The sequence below is a fragment of the Oncorhynchus keta genome, unplaced genomic scaffold (genome assembly GCF_023373465.1).
Source record: "Oncorhynchus keta strain PuntledgeMale-10-30-2019 unplaced genomic scaffold, Oket_V2 Un_contig_8936_pilon_pilon, whole genome shotgun sequence".
NCBI classification, from domain to species: domain Eukaryota; kingdom Metazoa; phylum Chordata; class Actinopteri; order Salmoniformes; family Salmonidae; genus Oncorhynchus; species Oncorhynchus keta.
This window is the reverse complement of record NW_026290314.1, coordinates 19,405-46,244: the sequence shown is the minus strand read 5'-3', so window position 1 is coordinate 46,244 and position 26,840 is coordinate 19,405. Positions and strand designations below refer to the sequence as shown.

The following is a 26,840-nucleotide window of genomic DNA, read 5'->3' as shown; positions in this document are numbered from 1 at the left end:
AATTCCTTCGACCTCATGTCTTGGTTTTTGCTCTGACATGCACTGTCAACTGTTGGACAGGAAAATGCCTTTCCAAATCATGTCCAATTAATTGAATCTACCACAGGTGGACTCCAATCAAGTTGTAGAAACCTCTCAAGGACGATCAATGGAAACAGGATGCACCTGATCTCAATTTCAAGTCTCATAGCAAAGGATCTGAATACCTATGTAAATAAGGTATTTCTGTTATTTTTAATACATTTGCAGAAATTTCTAAAAACCTGTTTTTGCTTTGTCATCTGGGGTATTGTGTGTAGATTGCTGAGTAATTATTTTTTAAATCCATTTTAGAATAAGGCCGTAACATAAGAAAATGTGGAAAAAGTCAAGGGGTCTGAATACTTTCCGAAGGCACTGTATACGCTGACAATATTTTAACATAACAGCCTCAACAGAATGTAGAACATGGATATCACGTAGATGTCATTGTCTGTCATTATCTCATACTGTAATCCGTCTATACTGAGCAGAGAATTGACTGATTAAACGTAATCACAAAACTGAATAAGAGGTAGGAATACAGTTTAACCTCGATTGTCTTTTAGGTCTGATTGTGTTTCACACTTTCTGAAGAATCAGTTAGCATATTGTGAACATGAACAAAGAACTGACACAAATCCTTCTCACACCTATAAAATACTTTTCTTCAGGCTTCCTGGTAATATGAATGTCTTTGACCAACCCCTACTTTTCCATTCATGGGAGTGAAAGAACAGGTTCTCTGAAATCACCAGAGAAAACCTGGGTTGTAACCACTGAGGGTTTCTGTGCCTTCCCCTCTGAAATCACCAGAGAAAACCTGGGTTGTAACTACTGAGGGGATACACACAGGTCATGCTCTGATTCACAAACAAAGCATACAGGGGTTAACAGTATATGACCACAGTGTACTACTGGCTGAGTCCAGCTGGTCCAGTTTTATTTATCTGTAGAACAGCTGGCTTATTATTAGAAATACCTCATCATTGATTATGTATAATGGGAGTGTGGTGTTTCTAAAGTAAAGGAATACTTGTTTTTGTTCCAATTTGCATAAAGCAAATTTAATTTAAAAAATAATAGCAGTAATTACACAGTAGACAAGGTTAGTTCCATGATACAGTACATATGAGTACAATGATGAAGAGTCCCTTTTTAAATATGATACATTGTATTTCATCCTAATCATATGCCTCATCGTCACAATGTTTTCAAGTTCTCTTTCACTGGCTGTAAGACATGTCCATATAGATGAACTAGCATCTATAATATGTAGAAACATAACAAAAACATAAGTTGTCAGGACAGAGCCCTGTATAATCAATAAGGCCTATTTTGTGTCTTCCAAACATGAACGTCAGCCTCTATTTAAGTCTGTAACCACTTGCCTATCAGTTTGTCAACTATCCTACGCAGTGCTTAAGTTCAACCATCCCAGAAACAGCCATTGTTGCAGAGGTTTACTTCAAAAGTGCTTTTAAAAAATAAAATAAAAGTCAACTTGCTAGATTGAGTGAGCTATGAGGGGGGTGGGGGGGCAGAGTTGATCCTTCATGGTCCTTATGAGAGGCTGTTTCACAGTCAGTTGCATTGAGAAGTTAACCATTTTCAGAAACATTCTTTTAAAAAGGACAGTTTACTTTTTTTTTAACTGAAAACAGCAACAAAAATGTCAGCTACCCCTTTAAGACGTTTACACTATGCTCCCATGACTGCTGTTGATAGTTTAGATACATAACCACATCAACCAGGGTAGCATTCGGAGAACATAGGAGAGTGAACATGTCTAGACACAATTGGACTAAATATTGGACTTGGCCTAAACATTTTCCACAAAGCAAAAAAAATGTATAAATGGAATGCTGGAACAAGACGCAGGAATTCTCTGTCTCTACAGAAATACTTTCATTCTTGTGGAAGCTATTGTCTTTAAACCTCACATTCTCATTCAACCTCTTCATTCAATTACATTAAGAAAGGGTATGCAAATGAGATAACAAAACAGCCAATGGAGGGAAAAGGTGCCTGATTTGTTGACTGGACGGTGTGTTACTCTATAGTAAAGTACTCTAAACTCTATATTAAGAGGACGTAACAGTGCATTGGTCCATAGCTGTAATGCATCTACACATTGATAAGCAAAAACATCATTTTGTTTCAGCCTTCAGGAATAACATTGTAGTACTGTAGTAGTATAATTGACAGCAGTAAAGGGACAGCACACAAACAAATAAAGTTAACATGAAATGCTTAAGCTGCAGTTAAATTAGTGTGGGTAAACTAACCAAAAAATACCTCACTTAGAGGGATAGTTCAGGGATTTCACAAGATCATTGACTTATCCCTTAAAGTCAAATAACATATCAGTACCTCAGCAGGTTGACATAGTGATTCTGTAACTATGACACTGTATCAAACTTACTGTAGCCCGTAGAAAGGGAAGTTGTGCTTCAGTCAGTGGACACAATGCTAAGGATAGAAACCACACAGTCCAACATGCCCAAATCCTTCAAGACGTTTTTTCTTTCTGAATCTTGCAATTAGGAATTTTGATGATGGTCTGAGGTCATCTCAATACCAAGCACACTTTGTGTGCCATGCAATGCAGTGCAGAGAGGTTGTTGTTCTTTCAGACATGCAATTGTTAGCTACTGTTTCTGCAAACCAATCTAATGATTTCCTACAGGAAGTGGCTTCAGTACCATTAATCTATTAAATCATTTACATCCGACCAAAAATGATGAGCAAGCGTTAGAGCATAGCATTTACCCTGGCATGGCATTAGCATGGCATTTACCCTGGCATGGCATTAGCATGGCATTTACCCTGGCATGGCATTTACCCTGGCATGGCATTTACCCTAATAAAGAAAAAAAAATTGTTGATTTGTTTTACAATTCCATCACTTGAAGTGCTTCATTGTATATTTCAATAATTTCACGAACAATAACCACTGTGCACAATTGTTTAGGATCACAGTAAGAATCATATGAGACAAAAATCATTCATAAAGAAAGCTGCATACAAGTTCACAAAAAGGTCTGTCACACATTCACAACCCTGCCTGTCACACATTCACAACCCTGCCTGTCACACATTCACAACCCTGCCTGTCACACATTCACAACCCTGCCTGTCACACATTCACAACCCTGCCTGTCACACATTCACAACCCTGCCTGTCACACATTCACAACCCTGCCTGTCACACATTCACAACCCTGCCTGTCACACATTCACAAGGCTGGGTTGTATTATACAGAGTAGACCATCATATCCAGTGGTATCCAGTTGTATACATGGTCTTTAAACGTCAAAGACAAAAAAGGGGTAACATCTAAGATTTCTTACTTGGTCGTATAGCAGACCCCCCCCCGAACTCCCTAACCCTAACCTTGCCTCTGTACTGACCTAAATGTCCAACACACTAACTGATTGAACAGAAGAGAAAGGAGTGGTTGATGGTTAAGACCCAGGCTTGGATCAACAGGTCCAGTCTGGTTGGCGGTCCAAGCCCAGCGGGGTTAGAGGGAGCTGGGGTAACACGGCCACGTTGAAGACCGGGTGTCCAGGGATTCAAACTCTGCTCCATCACTGCACAGTGTCTGTCTGTGTGTATGTAGATCAAGACCTGGTCAGAGCTCAGTGGCGCGTCACATAGTCGAGCCCATGTACACAGGTCAGCCACACAGAGTGGAGAGATACACACGACGGATGGACAGACAGAAAGAGAGAGAAACAGAGCGAGATGGAGCTCCCCCTCACTGTATCTATTTCCTGCTGCAGTGCTGGAACTGGGCGAAGCTGAGGAACACCTGTTCCAAGGAGATCTGGCTCACAGCGTAGTCGTCGATGTTGTACTTCTCTTTGGCTGCCTCTAGGGTGCCAAACACCTTGGGGAGGATGGGGGGATGAAGAGAGGGGATACAAAGAGGGAAATCAGAGGGTGAGTCAGTGCTTAGCCTGAAATCAAAAGCTGAATCTGACAACGTCAATAGTGTGGAGTAGTCAGATACAATTCATTACACTATTTCTCCACTAGATGGTGCTATTACAGTCTAAAAGACAGGCTGCCTGACAGGTTAGGTCTCCATTAGACGGTGCTATTACAGTCTAAAAGACAGGTTAGGTCTCCACTAGATAGTGCTCTTACAGTCTAAAAGACAGGTTAGGTCTCCATTAGACGGTGCTATTACAGTCTAAAAGACAGGTTAGGTCTCCACTAGATAGTTCTCTTACAGTCTAAAAGACAGGTTAGGTCTCCACTAGATGGTGCTCTTACAGTCTAAAAGACAGGTTGGCTGACAGGTTAGGTCTCCACTAGATAGTGCTCTTACAGTCTAAAAGACACGTTAGGTCTCCACTAGATGGTGCTCTTACAGTCTAAAAGACAGGTTAGGTCTGCACTAGATAGTGCTCTTACAGTCTAAAAGACAGGTTAGGTCTCCACTAGATGGTGCTCTTACAGTCTAAAAGACAGGTTAGGTCTCCATTAGATGGTGCTCTTACAGTCTAAAAGACAGGTTAGGTCTCCACTAGATAGTGCTCTTACAGTCTAAAAGACAGGTTAGGTCTCCACTAGATGGTGCTCTTACAGTCTAAAAGACAGGTTAGGTCTCCACTAGATAGTGCTCTTACAGTCTAAAAGACAGGTTAGGTCTCCACTAGATAGTGCTCTTACAGTCTAAAAGACAGGTTGGCTGACAGGTTAGGTCTCCACTAGATGGTGCTCTTACAGTCTAAAAGACAGGTTGGCTGACAGGTTAGGTCTCCACTAGATGGTGCTCTTACAGTCTAAAAGACAGGTTAGGTCTCCACTAGATGGTGCTCTTACAGTCTAAAAGACAGGTTAGGTCTGTCTCCACTAGATAGTGCTCTTACAGTCTAAAAGACAGGTTGGCTGACAGGTTAGGTCTCCACTAGATGGTGCTCTTACAGTCTAAAAGACAGGTTGGCTGACAGGTTAGGTCTCCACTAGATGGTGCTCTTACAGTCTAAAAGACAGGTTAGTTCTCCATTAGACGGTGCTCTTACAGTCTAAAAGACAGGTTAGGTCTCCACTAGATGGTGCTCTTACAGTCTAAAAGACAGGTTGGCTGACAGGTTAGGTCTCCACTAGATGGTGCTCTTACAGTCTAAAAGACAGGTTGGCTGACAGGTTAGGTCTCCACTAGATGGTGCTCTTACAGTCTAAAAGACAGGTTAGGTCTCCACTAGATGGTGCTCTTACAGTCTAAAAGACAGGTTAGGTCTGTCTCCACTAGATAGTGCTCTTACAGTCTAAAAGACAGGTTGGCTGACAGGTTAGGTCTCCACTAGATGGTGCTCTTACAGTCTAAAAGACAGGTTGGCTGACAGGTTAGGTCTCCACTAGATGGTGCTCTTACAGTCTAAAAGACAGGTTAGGTCTCCACTAGATGGTGCTCTTACAGTCTAAAAGACAGGATTAGGTCTCCATTAGACGGTGCTCTTACAGTCTAAAAGACAGGTTAGGTCTCCACTAGATGGTGCTCTTACAGTCTAAAAGACAGGTTGGCTGACAGGTTAAGGCCAAGGAGAAGGGTTAGGGAGTGAATAGGGACCGGCTGAGAAAGAGAGATTGTTACCTGTGCCCAGGTAAGAGTCTTGTCAGTTAAGTGGTAGTGCACCATGCCCTGGTGTTCATCTGTTAGTAGACTTCCTGTGGAGAGAAGGAAGTGATGTCATGTTAGACCAACCCCCTAAACCAGGTATTCCCAAACTGGGGTAGATGTAGCCTCGTTTCACTGCCAAAAATAAAATTAAACCATCTAGTGCTTATCGAAACAAAAACACTATGTCAAATACAGGCAGCCTAGTCAAATAATTAACATCCAATCACATTAACCGTTACACTCTCGCGGGAAACCTTCCCTCTTACGCAGACATTTAGAAACGAAACATGAGGAAATGTGAAAAATAAGCCACGGGGGTATTTTGAGCTAGAATAGACGACTTTTGCGTAGTAGTACATGTATAAAAGCAACTGATACCATTAATAAGAAGGGGCTTGAAGCGTCTTATATGGTGAGCTACCGAGTGGCTCGGACAGGCAAGCCCCAGACTATTGTAGAGGAGTGGCTCGGACAGGCAAGCCCCAGACTATTGTAGAGGAGTGGCTCGGACAGGCAAGCCCCAGACTATTGTAGAGGAGTGGCTAGGACAGGCAAGCCCCAGACTATTGTAGAGGAGTGGCTCGGACAGGCAAGCCCCAGACTATTGTAGAGGAGTGGCTAGGACAGGCAAGCCCCAGACTATTGTAGAGGAGTGGCTCGGACAGGCAAGCCCCAGACTATTGTAGAGGAGTGGCTAGGACAGGCAAGCCCCAGACTATTGTAGAGGAGTGGCTAGGACAGGCAAGCCCCAGACTATTGTAGAGGAGTGGCTCGGACAGGCAAGCCCCAGACTATTGTAGAGGAGTGGCTCGGACAGGCAAGCCCCAGACTATTGTAGAGGAGTGGCTCGGACAGGCAAGCCCCAGACTATTGTAGAGGAGTGGCTCGGACAGGCAAGCCCCAGACTATTGTAGAGGAGTGGCTCGGACAGGCAAGCCCCAGACTATTGTAGAGGAGTGGCTCGGACAGGCAAGCCCCAGACTATTGTAGAGGAGTGGCTCGGACAGGCAAGCCCCAGACTATTGTAGAGGAGTGGCTAGGACAGGCAAGCCCCAGACTATTGTAGAGGAGTGGCTCGGACAGGCAAGCCCCAGACTATTGTAGAGGAGTGGCTCGGACAGGCAAGCCCCAGACTATTGTAGAGGAGTGGCTCGGACAGGCAAGCCCCAGACTATTGTAGAGGAGTGGCTAGGACAGGCAAGCCCCAGACTATTGTAGAGGAGTGGCTCGGACAGGCAAGCCCCAGACTATTGTAGAGGACTTCCTGCTGCCGCGGATATGGCTGGGACAATGCGCTGGTTATCAAGGGGCAAAGTATTGACACTTTTTTAAATTGAGAGACGAGCTTAAAGTTTTCTTTACTGACCATAATAGTCACTTGTCTGACTGCTTGCATGATGACGAGTTTCTCACACGACTGGCCTATCTGGGTGATGTTTCTTCTCGCCTGAATCATCTGAATCTAGGATTTACAGGGACTCTCTGCAACTATCAATTTGCGGGACAAAATTGAGTCTATGATTAAGAAGTTGGAGCTCTTCTCTGTCTGCATTAACAAGGACAACACACAGGTCTTTCCCATCATCGTATGATTTTTGGTTTGCAAATTAACTCAAGCTTACGGACAATGTCAAATGTGATATAGCGAAGCACCTGAGTGAGTTGGGTTCGCAATTACGCAGATACTTTCCCGAAACAGACGACACAAACAACTGGATCCGTTATCCCTTTCATGCCCTGCCTCCAGTCCACTTACAGATATCTGAACAAGAGAGCCTCATAGAAATTCAAACAAGCGGTTCTGTGAAAATGTCATTTAAACAGAAGCCACAGACAGATTTCTGGATTGGGCTGCACTCAGAGTATCCTGCCTTGGCAAATCGCATTGTTAAGACACCGATGTCCTTTGCAACCATGTACCTATGTGAGAGTGGATTCTCAGCCCTCACTAGATAAATACAGGCACAGACTGTGTGTGGGAAATGATTTAAGACCGAGACTCTCCAATATAACCCAACAGTGCAGAGTTATGTGCATCCTTTCAAGCACACCCTTCTCATTAACCTGTGGTGAGTTATTCACAATTTTTGATGAACAAAAAAGTGTTATATGTAAGATGGTTAAATAAAGAGCACAATTATTATTATTATATTATTATTATTATTATTATTATTTGTTCTCTGGTCCTATAAGAGTTATTTGCCACTTCCCACGAGCCGGGTTGTGACAAAAACTCACACTCATTCTTATGTTTAGTAAATGTATCGTATGGTGTGTGTGTGTGGCAGGCTTATTACAATGATGGAAGAAAAACATTTGAGAGTGTGCTGACCCTGGTGCTAAACAGCTGGAGGTTGACTGTTTGAAGGGGTATGGGACTATAAAAGGTTTAGGAACCACTGCCCTAAACCATTGGCAGTCATACATCTTGGATTATCTTTGAACCAGCCTCAGGGGGTGGGGTGCATGCACGTGTGTCTGTGTGCATCTGTCTGTCGTCTGTCTGTCTGTCTGTCTGTCGTCTGTCTGTCTGTCTGTTGTCTGTCTGTCTGTCTGTCTGTCTGTCTGTCTGTCTGTCTGTCTGTCTGTCTGTCTGTGTTTGTCTGCATGTCTGTCTGTCTGTCTGTCTGTCTGTCTGTCTGTCTGTCTGTGTCTGTGTGTGTCTGTCTGTCTGTCTGTCTGTCTGTCTGTGTGTGTGTGTGTACACTACGTGCGCCTGTATAAGTTTGTTTGTGTGTGTGCACCCGTGTATGTTCATGAGTCTGACTCAGAGTGTGTGTGTCTCTCTGACCTGGGAAGGTGCTCTCAATGAAGTCCTTGAAGAGTTGCAGGTCGCTATCCTCCACCTCCTTGTGCACTCGTACTTTAGCCAGTAGTGTGTATCCGCTGCCAAACTTACTCTTCAGGTGCTGGGGACTGCCCAGACACTTAAACTGACCGTTCACCATCACAGCCAGCCGGGTACACAGGGCCTCGCATTCCTCCATACTACAGCAGAGAGAGAGAAGGGGAAGAAGAGAGGAACAAAAGAGGAGAGGGAGAAAGATAAACCCACGACAACATCTATTTTATTCTCTGAGTCACTCTGTTCCTTCCTGTGACACAGTAATGACTGTACTGGAAGGTGGAAGATGATGATGATGGCGATAAAGAGGATGGTGTGTGTGTGTGTGCTCACCTGTGAGAGGTGATGATGATGGCCTTTCCAGACTCTCGGGTGCGCGTCACAGCGTCCCACAGCAGTCGCCTAGCAACCGGGTCCATGCCAGTGGATGGCTCGTCCAGGAAGATGACCGGGGGTCCACCAATCAGAGCCACAGCCGCACTCAGCTTCCTCTTATTGCCCCCACTGGAGGGAGAGAGAGTGAAAGGGGGGTTACGAAGTGATTTGAGGGAGAAGGGATTGGGGGGCAAGTGGGAGGAAGGAAGGAAGGAGGAAAGGCAGTGTGTTTGTACTCAGTAATATCTTGACATTCATGAGCTGTCTCTAGAGAGAGAAGGAGTAGTGTACACTATAGGACAAGATATGTCTCTAGAGAGAGAAGGAGGAGTATGCACTATAGGACAAGATACAGTGGGGCAAAAAAGTATTTAGTCAGCAAACCAATTGTGCAAGTTCTCCCACTTAAAAAGATGAGGCCTGTAATTTTCAGACAAAATGAGAAAAGAAAAAAATCCAGAAAATCACATTGTAGTATTTTTAATGAATTTATTTGCAAATTATGATGGAAAATAAGTATTTGGTCAATAACAAAAGTTTCTCAATACTTTGTTATATACCCTTTGTTGGCAATGACAGAGGTCAAACGTTTTCTGTAAGTCTTCACAAGGTTTTCACACACTGTTGCTGGTATTTTGGCTCATTCCTCCATGCAGATCTCCTCTAGAGCAGTGATGTTTTGGGGCTGTTGCTGGGCAACACGGACTTTCAACTCCCTCCAAAGATTTTCTATGGGGTTGTGATATAGAGACTGGCTAGGTCACTACAGGACCTTGAAATGCTTCTTACAAAGCCACTCCTTCATTGCCCGGGTGGTGTGTTTGGGATCATTGTCATGCTGAAAGACCCAGCCACGTTTCATCTTCAATGCCCTTGCTGATGGAAGGAGGTTTTCACTCAAAATCTCATGATACATGGCCCCATTCATTCTTTCCTTTACACGGATGAGTCGTCCTGGTCCCTTTGCAGAAAAACAGCCCCAAAGCATGATGTTTCCACCCCCATGCTTCACAGTAGGTATGGTTGGATGCAACTCGGCATTCTTTGTCCTCCAAACACGACGAGTTGAGTTTTTACCGAAAAGTTATATTTTGGTTTCATCTGACCATATGACATTCTCCCAATCTTCTTCTGGATCATCCAAATGCTCTCTAGCAAACTTCAGACGGGCCTGGACATGTACTGGCTTAAGCAGGGGGACATGTCTGGCACTGCAGGATTTGAGTCCATGGCGGCGTAGTGTGTTACTGATGGTTGGCTTTGTTACTTTGGTCCCAGCTCTCTGCAGGTCATTCATTAGGTCCCCCCGTGTGGTTCTGGGATTTTTGCTCACCGTACTTGTGATCATTTTGATCCCACGGGGTGAGATCTTGCGTGGAGCCCCAGATCGAGGGAGATTATCAGTGGTCTTGTATGTCTTCCATTTCCTAATAATTACTCGCACAGTTGATTTTCTTCAAACCTATTGCAGATTCAGTCTTCCCAGCCTGGTGCAGGTCTACAATTTTGTTTCTGGTGTCCTTTGACAGCTCTTTGGTCTTGGCCATAGTGGAGTTTGGAGTGTGACTGTTTGAGGTTGTGGACAGGTGTCTTTTATACTGATAACAAGTTCAAACAGGTGCCATTAATACAGGTAACGAGTGAAGGACAGAGGAGCCTTTTAAAGGAGAAGTTACAGGTCTGTGAGAGCCAGAAATCTTGCTTGTTTGTAGGTAACCAAATACTCATTTTCCACCATAATTTGCAAATGCATTCATTAAAAATCCTATAATGTGATTTTCTGGATTTTTTTTCTAATTTTGTCTGTCATAGTTGAAGTGTACTACCTATGATGAAAATTACAGGCCCCTCATCTTTTTAAGTGGGAGAACTTGCACAATTTGCAGCTGACTAAATATTTTTTGCCCCACTGTATGTCTCTAGAGAGAGAAGGAGTAGTGTACACTACTCCTTCTCTCTCTAGAGACATATCTTGTCCTATAGTGTACACTATAGGACAAGATATGTCTCTAGAGAGAAGGAGCACAACAAAAATAGCAAGAAAAGAGCTCTGTGACCTGCAAGTGCCCTACAAACACACCAGATTAACGATTTTGTATGTGTACAATAGACGGCCTCCTGTAGTATGATACTGTGAAGAGATTTCAGCCACAAAAGTACAAAGGGAAAGAACACAATGATTCATCCAGTTCCACACACACACTGTCCCCCACTCCCAAACCAACACACCCACACACTGTCCCCCACTCCCAAACCAACACACCCACACACTGTCCCCCACTCCCAAACCCAACACACCCACACACTGTCCCCCACTCCAACACACCCACACACTGTCCCCCACTCCAACACACCCACACACTGTCCCCCACTCCAACACACCCACACACTGTCCCCCACTCCAACACACCCACACACTGTCCCCCACTCCCAAACCAACACACCCACACTGTCCCCCACTCCCAAACCAACACACCCACACACTGTCCCCCACTCCCAAACCAACACACCCACACTGTCCCCCACTCCCAAACCCTACACACCCACACACCCACTGTCCCCCACCCCCAAACCAACACACCCACACACTGTCCCCCAAACCACACACACACACACACTGTCCCCCACTCCCAAACCAACACACCCACACTGTCCCCCACCCCACTCCCAAACTAACACACCCACACTGTCCCCCAAACCAACACACCCACTGTCCCCCACACTCCCAAACCAACACACACACACCCACTGTCCCCCACTCCCAAACCAACACACCCACACCCCCACTGTCCCCCACTCCCAAACCAACACACACACACACACACAGTCCCCCACCCCCAAAAACACTGTCCCCCCACCCCCAAACAACACACCCACACACTGTCCCCCACTCCCAAAACCAACACACACCCCAAACCCTACACTGTCCCCCAAACCAACACACCCACACACCCCCACACTGTCCCCTGTCCCCACCCCAACACACACCCACACACTGTCCCCCACTCCCCCAAAACAACACACCACACACTGTCCCCCACCCCCAAACCAACACAAACACATACTGTCCCCCAACCCCCCCAAACCAACACAAACACACACTGTCACTGTCCCCCACCCCAAACCAACACACCCACACACTGTCCCCAACACACACCACACACTGTCCCCCACCCCCAAACCACACACCCACACACTGTCCCCCACCCCCCAACACACCCACACACTGTCCCCCACCCCAAACCAACACACCACACACTGTCCCCCACCCCCACACACCACACACACTGTCCCCCACTCCAACACAACACTGTCCCCCACTCCCAACCAACACCCACACACTGTTCCCCCACACCACACTGTCCCCCACCCCCAAAACACACTACACACACTGTTCCCCACACACACACTGTCCCCCACCCCAACACACACCACACACTGTCCCCCACCCCAACACACCCACTGTCCCCCACCCACACACACACACACTGTCCCCCACCCCAACACACACACACACTCCCCCAAACCAACACACCCACACACACACACACACACACACACACACACACAGTCCCCCACCCCACCAAACCACACACTGTCCCCCAAAACCAACACACCTCATACTGTCCCCCACCCCCACACCCCACCCCCCCCACAAACACATACCAACACACACACACACCCCACAACACACCTACACACTGTCCCCCACCCCCAAACCAACACACACACTGTCCCCCACTCCCAAACCCCCAACACACCCCACACTGTCCCCCCCCACTCCCAAACCAACACACATACCACACACTGTCCCCCACTCCCAAACTAACATACCCACACACTGTCCCCCCTCCCAAACTCCCAAACTAACACACCTGTCCCCCACCCCAAACTAACACATACCCCCACACACTGTCCCCACACCCACACCCCCAAACCAACACCCCCACACACACTGTCCCCCCACACTACTCCCACACAAAACACCACACACTGTCCCCCACTCCCCAAACTAACACACCCACACTGTCCCCCACCCCCAAACCAACACACTACACACACTGTCCCCCACTCCCAAAAAACACCCACACACTGTTCCCCAAAACACACACCACACCCCAAACTGTCCCCCACCCCAAACACCCACCCAACACACACACACACAAACCAACACACTGTCCCCCCCCCCACTGTTCCCCAAAACTAACACACCCACACACTGTCCCCCCCCCAAACTCACACAAACTACACACCCCACCCCCACACCCACTGTCCCCCACTCCCAAACTAACACACACACACACTGTCCCCCACTCCCAAACTAACACACCCACACACTGTCCCCCACCCCCAAACTAACACACCCACACACTGTCCCCCACCCCCAAACCAACACACCCCCCCACACACTGTCCCCCACCCCCCAAACCAACACTGTCCCCCACCCAAACAACACTGTCCCCCACCCCCAAACCAACACCCCCAAACCCCCCAACACACACACCCACACACACCACACTGTCCCCCCCAAACCAACCCACACACTGTCCCCCACCCCAAACACCCACACACTGTTCCCCCACTCCCAAACTAACACACCCACACTGTCCCCCACCCCCAAACCAACACACTACACACACTGTCCCCCACTCCCACCACCAACACTGTCCCCCACAACACACCACACACTGTCCCCCACCCCAACAAACCAACACACACACTGTCCCCCACCCCAACACACCCACCCACTGTCCCCCACACTGTCCCCCCCCCCCAAACAACACACTGTCCCCCACCCCCACCAACACACCCACATACTGTCCCCCACCCCAAAACCACACAAACACATACTGTCCCCCACCCCACACACATTGTCCCCCACCCCAAACCAACACACCTACACACTGTCCCCCACCCCAAACAACACCCACACACACCCCCACACTGTCCCCCACCCCCAAACCAACATAACACACTGTCCCCCACCCCAAACCAACACACCACACACACTGTCCCCCACCCCCAAACCCACACACTGTCCCAACCCAAAACTAACATACCCACACACTGTCCCCCACCCCAACACACACACTGTCCCCCACCCCCAAACCAACACACCCACACTGTCCCCCCCCCAAACCACCCCAACACCCCAAACACCCACACACACTGTCCCCCACACAAACTAACACACCACTGTCCCCCACCCCCAAACCAACACACCCACACACTGTCCCCCACCCCAAACCAACACACCCACACACTGTCCCCCACTCCCAACCACACACTACACACACAAACAACACACCCACACACACCCACACCCCAAACCACACACACACACTGTCCCCACCCCCAAACCAACACACACCCCCACACCCAAAACACACACACCCACACTGTCCCCACCCCCACACACACCCACACTGTCCCCCACCCCAACACACCCCACACAAAAACACCCACACCACTGTTCCCCACCCCACAAACCCAAACCAACACCCACACACTGTTCCCCACCCCAAACCAACACACACACACACACATGTCCCCCACCCCCAAACCCACTGTCCCCCACTCCCAAACTAACATAACACACTGTCCCCACACCACTGTCCCCCACTCCCAAACTAACACACCCACACACTGTCCCCCACTGTCCCCCCCACACACTGTCCCCCACCCCAAACCCCAAACCAACACACCCACACACTGTCCCCCACCCCCCAACACCCCCAAACACACACACACCCCCACTCCCAAACAACACACACTGTCCCCCACCCCCAAACCAACACACCCACACACTGTCCCCCACCCCCAAACCAACACACCACACACACTGTCCCCCACCCCCAAACCAACACACCACACACTGTCCCCCACTCCCACACCAAAACACCCACACACTGTTCCCCACTCCCCAAACTAACACACCCACACTGTCCCCCATCCCCAAACCAACACACTGTTCCCCACCCCCCCACACCAAAACACCCACACTGTCCCCCCACCCCACTGTCCCCCAAACCACACACTGTCCCCCACCCCAACTGTCCCCCACCCCCCACCCCACACACCCCACACTGTCCCCCACACCCACACTGTCCCCCACCCCCAAACTGTCACCCCACTGTCCCCCACCCCAAACACACACACACACTGTCCCCCACCCCAAACCAACACACCTACACACTGTCCCCCACTGTCCCCCCACCCCAACACACACACACACACTGTTCCCCACCCCCACACACCCCAACACACCCACACACCCACTGTCCCCCACCCCAACACCAACCCACACCCAACACACACACACTGTCCCCCACCCCCAAAACCAACACCCCCCCCAAACAACACACACACACACTGTCCCCCACCCCCAAACCAACACACCTACACACACACTGTCCCCCACCCCCAAACCAACACACCTACACACACACTGTCCCCCACCCCCAAACCAACACACCTACACACACACTGTCCCCCACCCCCAAACCAACACAAACACACAGCCCCTCCCCCTCACTGCTTACCTGTAGCTGCGGCACAGTTTGTCAGCATGGGGCTCCAGTAGTAAGGACCGTAGCACGTTCTCCACGCAGCCTGACACGTATTTCTCGGGTATCCCCCGGAGCCTAGCATACATGCTCAGCGTTTCTCTTCCTGTCATGTGATCCAGGACAGCGTCGAACTGCGGGCAATAGCCAATCCGCTGCTGTACCTACGACACACGGGAGAGAGGGTGGTGTCATGCAAGGTGATTTTGTTTCACAGTATATTAGAACTGGTTGGTGTTCAGGAGGCACAAAGCGTAAGAAAACAATCCCTAATTAAGAAGGTCCTATCTGTACACATACAATAAGAAATGCTAGTTTTTGTTTTCTGTTGCAAAATGCTTTGCTACGGTGTGCCCTAATTAACTTTTAAGTAAGGGCAGCAGGTAGCTTAGAGGTTTGAGTATACCCGAGCCGACAAGGTGAAAAATCTGCCGATGTGCCCTCGAGCAAGGTAGTTAACCTTAATTTGCTCCAGGGATGCCGTACTACTATGGATGACCCTGTCAAACAACACATTTCACTGCACCTATCCTGTGTATGTGACATTTAAAAAAAAGTTTATTTGAAAAACAGTGAAATGTTTTCCTCTCTCTCTCCAACCTTCTTGACATCCCTCAGAATGCTGTAGCCGTCAATGTAGGCATCGCCAGAGGTGACAGTCTCGTCCCCGGTGAGCATCTTGAAGGTGGTGGTCTTCCCTGCGCCATTGAAACCCAGCAGGCCAAAACACTCTCCTTTCCCCACTGCTAGAGAGAGTCTGTCTACCGCCAGTACTGTTTCTCCACTGCTGTATACCTGGAGGGAGGGAGGGAGGGAGATCACTGCTGTAGAACTGGAGGGAGGGAGATCACTGCTGTAGAACTGGAGGGAGGGAGGGAGGGAGGGAGGGAGGGAGGGAGGGAGGGAGGGAGGGGAGGGAGATCACTGCTGTAGAACTGGAGGGAGGGAGGGAGGGAGATCACTGCTGTAGAACTGGAGGGAGATCACTGCTGTAGAACTGGAGGGAGGGAGGGAGGGAGATCACTGCTGTAGAACTGGAGGGAGGGAGGGAGGGAGGGAGGGAGGGAGGGAGGGAGGGGGAGGGAGATCACTGGTAGAACTGGAGGGAGGGAGGGAGATCACTGCTGTAGAACTGGAGGGAGGGAGGGAGATCACTGCTGTAGAACTGGAGGGAGGGAGGGAGATCACTGCTGTAGAACTGGAGGGAGGGAGGGAGATCACTGCTGTAGAACTGGAGGGAGGGAGGGAGATCACTGCTGTAGAACTGGAGGGAGGGAGGGAGATCACTGCTGTGTGCCTGGAGGGAGGGAGGGAGATCACTGCTGTGTGCCTAGAAGGGAGATGGAGGCCTAGAGGGAGGGAGATCACTGCTGTGTGCCTGGAGGGAGGGAGGGAGATCACTGCTGTGTGCCTAGAGGGAGGGAGATCACTGCTGTGTGCCTAGAGGGAGGGAGGGAGATCACTGCTGTGTGCCTAGAGGGAGGGAGGGAGATCACTGCTGTGTGCCTAGAGGGAGGGAGGGAGATCACTGCTGTGTGCCTAGAGGGAGGGAGGGAGATCACTGCTGTGTGCCTAGAGGGAGGCAGGCAGGCAGGCAGGCCCTCACCACTATTGGATGACTCTGGGAGGGAGACCAGACTAACAGACAGATTGCTGTACCTTGCTGAGGTCCTGCAGAATGAGTGGGCTCCCCACCATAGATTCTACTATGGGCTGACACTCCAGAACCCTCTTCCTCTCCTCCGCTACGTCCCTGTCCTCCGGCAGTAGGGCCGCATCCCCCATCAGAGGCAACTAGGAGACATACTGACTGTCATTATCGATGAGGTCTTTTTATACTATTGGCATAATACAGCTGTAAGAAATTACAGCAGGGCACAGTAATGTTGAATTTTGACATGTACCCAACCACACCAACATTTTACCAGTTTTTCAGAAATCAGAAATTCTTAAAAGAGGAGTATAATTTGCTCTTGACAACAGCCCTATATAAACAAATGGGGCATTAGTTTAATCTCACTCAGGGCATCAGGTGGGCACATTTTGTGAAAACTCCGCTCACCCGGGGCATGAGGCAGCACCCTATAGTCAACTCTCTGGCCCCTCCCCTTCTAACCTGTTTACGTCTGCTGGCGAGGTGGGTGAGGAAGCGGCGGAGGGTTTTGACACACTGCATCTCGATGATGAAGAGGAGGGTGATGAAGACTACACCCTGCAGGGACAGGGCCACCAGGAAACGCCCCACCCCCGGCTCCGACATGGAGAAGTAGTTCTCCTGGTACGTGATGTCTGGAAGAGGGAGGAGCAACAAGACCAGTCAGTGCTACGAAAGGTTAACTAGAAAATAGCATGACAGGCTCTTCATCATCCTCTTTACCATCGTCATAGTCAGAATCATTTTCATCAACATTATTAGGATCAAAATATTACCACCATTACATATCATGTAACACAGTGGTATTGAAACTTTTTCAGCAGAGACCCCTTTATTGTTCCCCAGCATTTCAGGATACCCATTGTATTTATTTTTTTATTCTGGTGACCCCACCCTAAACATCATCATTTTCTTTTTCAAATTATCTTTCTCAATAACATTTGTATATTGTCCCATAAAATAATCCTCTACATTTTTGGTCCCCACCCCCCTCCCAAAGAAGCTACGAATACAATAGGTATTCCTACTGAACTATGGACACTGTGATACAGCTCCGGCTGCTGTCTCCCTGCTGTAGGAGAACACCGTACACTACTCACTGAAGGCACGGCAGAAGGCCGTGGTCACGGGGTTGGGGGTGCAGAAGGTGATGAACTGGTAGTTCTGGTAGAACTGGCTGAAGGACATGCCCAGGCAGTAGTTAGGGAAGAGCAGGAACACCTTGTCCAGGTTACGAGACAGGTCCTGTAGATATAGCTCTGGGAGAAGGAGAGGATGGGAAGGAGAGGAGAGAAGGGGAAACAGGAGAAGGAGAGGATGGGAAGGAGAGGAGAGAAGGGGAAACAGGAGAAGGAGAGGATGGGAAGGAGAGGAGAGAAGGAGAGGGGAAACAGGAGAAGGAGAGGATGGGAAGGAGAGGAGAGAAGGGGAAACAGGAGAAGGAGAGGATGGGAAGGAGAGGAGAGAAGGGGAAACAGGAGAAGGAGAGGAGAGAGAGAGGAGAAGAAGAGGAGAGGAAGGAGAGGAGAGGAAACAGGAGAAGGAGAGGATGGGAAGGAGAGGAGAGGAAACAGGAGAAGGAGAGGATGGGAAGGAGAGGGGAGAAACAGGAGAAGGAGAGGAGGGGAAGGAGAGGAGAGGGAAACAGGAGAAGGAGAGGATGGGAAGGAGAGGAGAGAAGGGGAAACAGGAGAAGGAGAGGATGGGAAGGAGAGGAGAGAAGGGGAAACAGGAGAAGGAGAGGATGGGAAGGAGAGGAGAGAAGGGGAGAAACAGGAGAAGGAGAGGATGGGAAGGAGAGGAGAGGAAACAGGAGAAGGAGAGGATGGGAAGGAGAGGAGAGGAAACAGGAGAAGGAGAGGATGGGAAGGAGAGGAGAGGAAACAGGAGAAGGAGAGGAGGGACAGGAGAAGGAGAGGATGGGAGGAGAGGAGAGGAGAGAAGGGGAAACAGGAGGAGGAGAGGATGGGAAGGAGAGGAGAGAAGGGGAAACAGGAGGAGGAGAGGATGGAAGGAGAGAGGAGAGGAGGAGAGGAGGGGAAACAGGAGGAGGAGAGGATGGAAAGGAGAGGAGAGGAGAGAAGGGGAAACAGGAGGAGGAGAGGATGGAAAGGAGAGGAGAGGAGAGAAGGGGAAACAGGAGGAGGAGAGGATGGGAAGGAGAGGAGAGAAGGGGAAACAGGAGGAGGAGAGGATGGGAAGGAGAGGAGAGAAGGGGAAACAGGAGGAGGAGAGGATGGGAAGGAGAGGAGAGAAGGGGAAACAGGAGGAGGAGAGGATGGGAAGGAGAGGAGAGAAGGGGAAACAGGAGGAGGAGAGGATGGAAAGGAGAGGAGAGGAGAGAAGGGGAAACAGGAGGAGGATGGGAGGGAAAGGAGGAGAGATGAGATAGTCAAGGTAAGGGAAATTCATCAAATGTATTTCCACAGCATATTTTGCCAGCCTAATCCCCAGTTCTGAAGGAAATAAGTGCACCAGTGTGCAGTAGGGGGTCGTTCTTTTTCCTAGCAGAGAAACAGGCTCTAAATCGCCAAATCTTAATGATTCCCCATGTAGTTAGAAGTGTAGTCTGAGCTGCCAGCAGGTCCAGTGTTCCAGTACACCTAAGGGCTTTTCACACCTCAGAACCAAACTGGGCCAAGCTGTACTGGCTACGCATCCCCACAGTTGCTGGACCATCCTGAAAATATCAGAGACGGCACAGTTTGGTCTGGCTCTCACCTGGGATGGTCATGATGGTGACGGTGAGGAAGGTGGCGGTGCCGCTGATGATGTTGAAGATGGTGAGGCGGGTGTAGGCGGTGGCAGCGGTGGAGAACAGGAAGCTGAGCAGGTACATGAGGGGGATGACGGCCCAGCCATATAGCAGCAGGAGTAATAACACGTCAACCAGGTGGTTGTCTGCTACGAAGGCCTTGACCCCAAACGCCCGGAACACCACCTGTTGGGACGGAGTGAAACACTGTTTGGATAGCAGCTAGTTTTCAGTTTTACCCTCCCCACTCACACCATTAACAGACAGTCCTAGAAAAAGTCTTGCTTCAGAAATTGCTCTTGCTAAGAAACTTAGTTTCTTTTTGACCATTTTCATTGAAAACAATCACAGTAAGGTACTTAATTGTTACCCAGAAATGATTTGATATTAAAATAAAAAACAGCTGCATTGGGCCTTTAAGTAAATTCAGATGGTATACTGACCAGCATGAGCATGCAGGGCAGGAAGAAGTTGACCAGGTCCCAGAGCAGTGCAGAGAACCAGAAGTTGGAGAGGTAGACGCCGCTGACCTGCTGTACGTGCTTGGACTTGAGTGAACGCTCTGTGACCAGGAGCAGGGCAAAGGTACTGGACAGGGATGCCATGCCATACATCAGGTTGATGGCGATGGCAAAGCCCGTCTGACCTCTGTGTCGAGGAGGAAAGTAGTGAGAGGGAGGGGGGTTACTATTTATTATTTAAACAGTCCCTTTAAACTTTCCATGCAAAAAAGCAATTTTAATTGAATTGAGATAGAGAGACGGAAGAGAGAGAGTGAGAGAGACGGAAGAGAGAGAGTGAGCGAGACGGAAGAGAGAGAGTGAGAGAGACGGAAGAGAGAGAGTGAGCGAGACGGAAGAGAGAGAGTGAGCGAGACGGAAGAGAGAGAGACAGCGAGACGGAAGAGAGAGAGAGCGGAGACGGAAGAGAGAGAGAGCAGAGACGGAGAGAGAGAGAGAGAGAGACGAGAAGAGAGAGAGAGAGAGAGCCTTGACGGAAGAGAGAGAGAGAGCGAGACGGAAGAGAGAGAGACTGAGCGAGACGGAAGAGAGAGAGTGAGCGAGACGGAAGAGAGAGAGAGAGCGAGACAGGAAGAGAGAGAGTCTTGACGGAAGAGAGAGAGAGAGCGAGACGGAAGAGAGAGAGAGAGCGAGACGGAAGAGAGAGAGAGAGAGTAGAGAGACGGAAGAGAGAGAGTGAGCGAGACGGAAGAGAGAGAGAGAGAGCGAGACGGAAGAGAGAGAGAGAGCGAGACGGAAGAGAGAGAGAGAGCGAGACGGAAGAGAGAGAGAGAGCGAGACGGAAGAGAGAGAGTGAGCGAGACGGAAGAGAGAGAGAGAGCGAGACGGAAGAGAGAGAGTGAGCGAGACGGAAGAGAGAGAGAGAGCGAGACGGAAGAGAGAGAGAGAGCGAGACGGAAGAGAGAGCGAGAGTGAGCGAGACGGAAGAGCGAGAGAGAGCGAGAGAGAGCGAGAGAGAGAGAGAGCGAGAGAGAGCGAGAGAGAGCTAGCGAGAGACGGGAGAGAGAGAGAGAGAGACTTTCCATGGAAGAGAGAGAGAGCGAGAGCGAGACGGAAGAGAGAGAGAGAGACGGAGAGCGAGAGAGAGCGAGACGGAAGAGAGAGAGAGAGAGAGAGAGAGAGAGAGAGCGAGACGGAAGAGACGAGAAGAGAGAGAGAGAGAGCGCGAGACGGAAGAGAGAGAGAGCTAGAGAGCGAGACGGAAGAGAGAGAGAGAGAGAGAGAGAGAGAGAGAGAGAGGAGAGAGAGAGAGAGAGCGAGAGAGACGAAGAGAGAGAGAGCTAGAGCGAGACGGAAGAGAGAGAGAGCTAGAGCGAGACGGAAGAGAGAGAGAGAGAGAGAGCGAGACGGAAGAGAGAGAGAGAGCTAGAGAGACGGAGAGAGAGAGAGAGAGAGAGCGAGACGGAAGAGAGAGAGAGAGCTAGAGAGAGACGGAAGAGAGAGAGAGAGAGAGAGCGAGACGGAAGAGAGAGAGAGAGCTAGAGCGAGACGGAAGAGAGAGAGAGAGCTAGAGCGAGACGGAAGAGAGAGAGAGAGAGAGAGAGGAGAGAGAGAGAGAGAGCGAGAAGGAAGAGAGAGAGAGCTAGAGCGAGACGGAAGAGAGAGAGAGAGAGCGAGACGGAAGAGAGAGAGAGCTAGAGAAGAGAGAGAGAGAGCGCGAGACGGAAGAGAGAGAGAGAGAGAGAGCGAGACGGAAGAGAGAGAGAGCTAGAGCGAGACGGAAGAGAGAGAGAGAGAGAGAGAAGAAGAGAGAGCGAGCGAGACGGAAGAGAGAGAGAGCGAGAGAGACGAAGAGAGAGAGAGCTAGAGAGCGAGACGGAGAGAGAGAGAGAGAGAGCGAGACGGAAGAGAGAGAGAGCTAGAGAGAGAGCGAGACGGAAGAGAGAGAGAGAGAGAGAGCGAGACGGAAGAGAGAGAGAGAGAGAGAGAGAGAGCGAGACGGAAGAGAGAGAGAGAGAGAGAGAGACGGAAGAGAGAGAGAGAGAGAGCGAGACGGAAGAGAGAGAGAGCTAGAGCGAGAGAGAGAAGAGAGAGAGAGCGAGAGCGAGACGGAAGAGAGAGAGAGAGAGAGAGACGGAAGAGAGAGAGAGAGAGCGAGACGGAAGAGAGAGAGAGAGAGAGAGAGCGAGACGGAAGAGAGAGAGAGAGAGAGAGACGGAAGAGAGAGAGAGAGAGAGCGAGACGGAAGAGAGAGAGAGCTAGAGCGAGAGGAAGAGAGACGGAGAGAGCTAGAGCGAGACGGAAGAGAGAGAGAGCTAGAGCGAGACGGAAGAGAGAGAGAGAGAGAGAGCGAGACGGAAGAGAGAGAGAGAGAGAGCGAGACGAAGAGAGAGAGAGAGAGCGAGACGGAAGAGAGAGAGAGCTAGAGCGAGACGGAAGAGAGAGAGAGCTAGAGAGAGAGAGAGCGAGACGGAAGAGAGAGAGAGAGAGCGAGACGAGAAGAGAGAGAGAGAGAGAGAGAGAGAGCGGAGCGAGAGAGGAAGAGAGAGAGAGAGAGAGCGAGACGGAAGAGAGAGAGAGCTAGAGCGAGACGGAAGAGAGAGAGAGAGAGCGAGACGGAAGAGAGAGAGAGAGAGAGCGAGACGGAAGAGAGAGAGAGCTAGAGCGAGACGAGAGAGAGAGAGAGAGAGGAAGAGACGGAAGAGAGAGAGCTAGAGAGAGAGAGAGAGAGCGAGACGGAAGAGAGAGAGAGAGCTAGAGCGAGACGGAAGAGAGAGAGAGAGAGAGAGCGAGACGGAAGAGAGAGAGAGCGAGAGCGAGACGGAAGAGAGAGAGAGAGAGAGCGAGACGGAAGAGAGAGAGAGCTAGAGCGAGACGGAAGAGAGAGAGAGCGAGAGCGAGACGGAAGAGAGAGAGAGAGAGAGCGAGACGGAAGAGAGAGAGAGAGAGCGAGACGGAAGAGAGAGAGAGCGAGAGCGAGACGGAAGAGAGAGAGAGAGAGAGAGAGCGAGACGGAGAGAGAGAGAGAGAGAGCGAGACGGAAGAGAGAGAGAGAGAGAGCGAGACGGAAGAGAGAGAGAGAGAGCGAGACGGAAGAGAGAGAGAGCTAGAGCGAGACGGAAGAGAGAGAGAGCTAGAGCGAGACGGAAGAGAGAGAGAGCTAGAGCGAGACGGAAGAGAGAGAGAGAGAGCGAGACGGAAGAGAGAGAGAGCTAGAGCGAGACGGAAGAGAGAGAGAGAGAGAGAGAGAGCGAGACGGAAGAGAGAGAGAGCTAGAGCGAGACGGAAGAGAGAGAGAGAGAGCGAGACGGAAGAGAGAGAGAGAGAGCGAGACGGAAGAAGAGAGAGAGAGCTAGAGCGAGACGGAAGAGAGAGAGAGAGAGCGAGACGGAAGAGAGAGAGAGCTAGAGCGAGACGGAAGAGAGAGAGAGAGAGAGCGAGACGGAAGAGAGAGAGAGCTAGAGCGAGACGGAAGAGAGAGAGAGCTAGAGCGAGACGGAAGAGAGAGAGAGCTAGAGCGAGACGGAAGAGAGAGAGAGAGAGCGAGACGGAAGAGAGAGAGAGCTAGAGCGAGACGGAAGAGAGAGAGAGCTAGAGCGAGACGGAAGAGAGAGAGCTAGAGCGAGACGGAAGAGAGAGAGAGCTAGAGCGAGACGGAAGAGAGAGAGAGCTAGAGCGAGACGGAAGACGAGAGAGAGAGAGCGAGACGGAAGAGAGAGAGAGAGAGCGAGACGGAAGAGAGAGAGAGCTAGAGCGAGACGGAAGAGAGAGAGAGCTAGAGCGAGACGGAAGAGAGAGAGAGAGCGAGACGGAAGAGAGAGAGAGCTAGAGCGAGAGCGAGACGGAAGAGAGAGAGCTAGAGCGAGAGACGGAAGAGAGAGAGAGAGAGAGAGAGCGAGACGGAAGAGAGAGAGCGAGACGGAAGAGAGAGAGAGCGAGAGCGAGCGAGACGGAATAGAGAGACGGAAGAGAGGAGGGTAAATACATTTTAAAAAGAGTCAGGAGGAAATTAAAGAAGGGCATGGAGCTGGGAGGAGTCACAGAAAAAAAGAAAGAAAAGTAAGGGAGGCAGATTATGTATTGAGTGGTGAGGTCGGCAGGCAGAGGGGAAAAGGAGGGAGAGAAAGAGATGGAGTATTATGAAACAATAAATATCCTGATAGCCAGGAGAACATCTTCACCAGACCTCTATCCTCTCATCCTTCTTTCACTCTATCCTTCCTCCCATCAATATACCTTCCCTGACCGAACCACTCCCTCTCCATCCTCTCACCTCTAAAAACACCTCCTGATGAATGGTGTTGGTCAATATCTCCCCCTCAGACTAACTTGTTATCAGCCTCTGTTGCTTCCCCATCGATCCAGCCAGCATCCAGCAGGGACGGGAGGTCATTGACTGGATGTGCATCCATCCCAAATGGCACCCTATTCCCTACATAGTGTACTACTTTTGACCAGAGCCCTATGGGCCCTGGTGAAAAGTAGTGCACACTGTAAGGAATAGGTTGCCATTTGGGAAGTACCCTGGTTTAATTGGGGTTTAGTGGCTGTAACAGATGTGTTGACCGCCAGGTGTTTAAAGGATAGGCCAGAATAAGGACCCAAAACAAGGTGGTTGATGGAAAAGTCAACTTCTATCTAACAACAATAAGGAAGTTATGAACTGAGTCAGAGTGGCTCAACTAAACATTCACTATCATTTCCTATCCCTTCTCCTCTTTTCATAACACCCTCTCCACTTCCATACCACCATCCCTCCCTCCCTCCTTCCCCTCCATCCCTGCCATACTCCCCACTCACTCCGTCAGCTGACTCTGGGCGCTCTCGGAGACGTTGCGGGGCATGGGCATGTTTCCAGTCATAATCGATGCGTTGGGCCCGGCCAGCATTTTGAACAGGGTGTTGTCCACCATCATCAGGGCTGTAGCGGCCGTGTGGTAGCCCTGGTTATTGAAGTAGGCCGTGACCTCGGCAAACTTCCCCGTGCCGCCTCTGAATGATGCACCCACCACGCAGCGCTCGTTGAATGCCCCGCCCTCCTCCTCGGTCTTGGTGAGCACGTACTCCGTGAAGTCTGAGGAGAAGAAGCAGGGGATAGGGTGGATCAGTAAAGACAAGCTTTTTCCATGTCTGCATCTCTATGGTCTAAAGCAGCTTCCACCATGCGTGTTTGAGATTCACTACATTGCAGACAACTGCACAGAATCACTGATCTACAAATCACCTTTCATCTCAAATAACTAGTTATTATGTGGTACTGTGATCCTGTGATCTCTTCCAACATGCTGTCACGCTTACCCCTAATATTGACGTCCTGGGCTTCCTGGGCGGCCAATTGTGAAGAATACACCTGTGCCAGGGCAATTGCCAGCGGTCCCTTGCCGGGCTCCAGGGCCACGGGCACGGTGGTGGGGCCGTAGCGGCCCAGTGCCAGCCTCAGCTGCGGTGAGTCGTGGCGCCCGGGGAGGGTCTTTGCCACCACCAGGGCCAGCACGGTGAACACCAGGGGCACCAGGAACTGGGCCACAATCACCTTCCAGTTCCTCCAGCTATAGAGCGCCCGCTTCAGGAACATGGCATAGAACTGCTGCATGTACAGTCTGGCCTGGAGAGGAGGGTGGGAAGACAGACAGGTGAGAGAGAGAGAAGAGATTATTTCCATATCACCCCTGATTTAATACAGTATGTTCCTATATTTTGTAAGCTCCTAAACCTTCCTACTAATAAACCATATTAATGACAGAAAGAGAAGATGTGTACAGGCAACCTTCTATATTGACATTTAGCTCACTTCCTGTCTGAACCCACACATAAAAACTCTCTTCTCTCACCCCGGTGTTGAGCTTGATGTTAGAGCAGTCCTCGGAGATGAGCGTGCCGCTGTCAGTGAAGTCGGTGACGTCCGTCATGCCGCTGTAGCTGCTGGTGTCGTCCATGGTCCAGTCGTGGGAGCGTCTCTCGTGTTGGTACTGCAGCGGGGGAAGCTGGATGGCCTGGATGTCCAGGCTAGAATCCACCAGCTTCCCCACTCTGGAAATACACAAGAATGTACAGCTTAGTACAGTAGCAGTGTATCGAACCCAAACCCTGGATGTCCAGGCTAGAGACCAACATCTTCACCCCTCTGAGGACTCACATAAGGAAATACAAACATTTTAAAAAGTACACTTCTCTAGTCTGACAGTAGACAGGGATGAATACAACTTAGTGGACTTCTCTAGTCTGACAGTAGACAGGGATGAATACAACTTAGTGGACTTCTCTAGTCTGACAGTAGACAGGGATGAATACAACTTAGTGGACTTCTCTAGTCTGACAGTAGACAGGGATGAATACAACTTAGTGGACTTCTCTAGTCTGACAGTAGACAGGGACCAATACAACTTAGTGGACTTCTCTAGTCTGACAGTAGACAGGGACAACAATACAACTTAGTGGACTTCTCTAGACAGTAGACAGGGACCAATACAACTTAGTGGACTTCTCTAGTCTGACAGTAGACAGGGACCAATACAACTTAGTGGACTTCT

At 49.9% G+C, this 26,840-nt stretch overlaps 1 protein-coding gene and 1 long non-coding RNA gene across 22 annotated transcripts; one reads left to right on the top strand and one right to left on the bottom strand.

Annotated features, from left to right (window-relative positions):
* Window positions 1-1,054: 1,054 nt before the first annotated feature.
* Window positions 1,055-26,424, bottom strand: LOC118382111 (phospholipid-transporting ATPase ABCA3-like; the record flags this gene model as incomplete). Its single annotated transcript, XM_052512663.1, has 14 exons — window positions 1,055-3,914; window positions 5,628-5,701; window positions 8,446-8,642; window positions 8,833-9,003; window positions 15,417-15,604; window positions 16,041-16,235; window positions 17,100-17,234; window positions 17,557-17,729; window positions 18,195-18,353; window positions 19,816-20,035; window positions 20,293-20,497; window positions 25,111-25,384; window positions 25,609-25,915; window positions 26,142-26,424. Coding segments are annotated over 14 exons (2,704 nt in total), but the record flags the coding sequence as incomplete, so codon positions are not given.
* On the top strand, window positions 3,923-5,629 carry LOC127927006 (uncharacterized). Of its 21 annotated transcripts, none has more exons than XR_008125916.1 (5): window positions 3,923-4,587; window positions 4,717-4,869; window positions 4,917-5,265; window positions 5,313-5,422; window positions 5,553-5,629. It is a non-coding gene; the product is annotated as an uncharacterized LOC127927006 (long non-coding RNA). The 21 variants fall into 21 exon arrangements; XR_008125923.1 differs by having other exon boundaries at window positions 4,717-4,826; window positions 4,917-4,971; window positions 5,070-5,265; window positions 5,313-5,609; XR_008125914.1 differs by having other exon boundaries at window positions 4,917-4,971; window positions 5,070-5,265; window positions 5,313-5,609.
* Window positions 26,425-26,840: the final 416 nt, after the last annotated feature.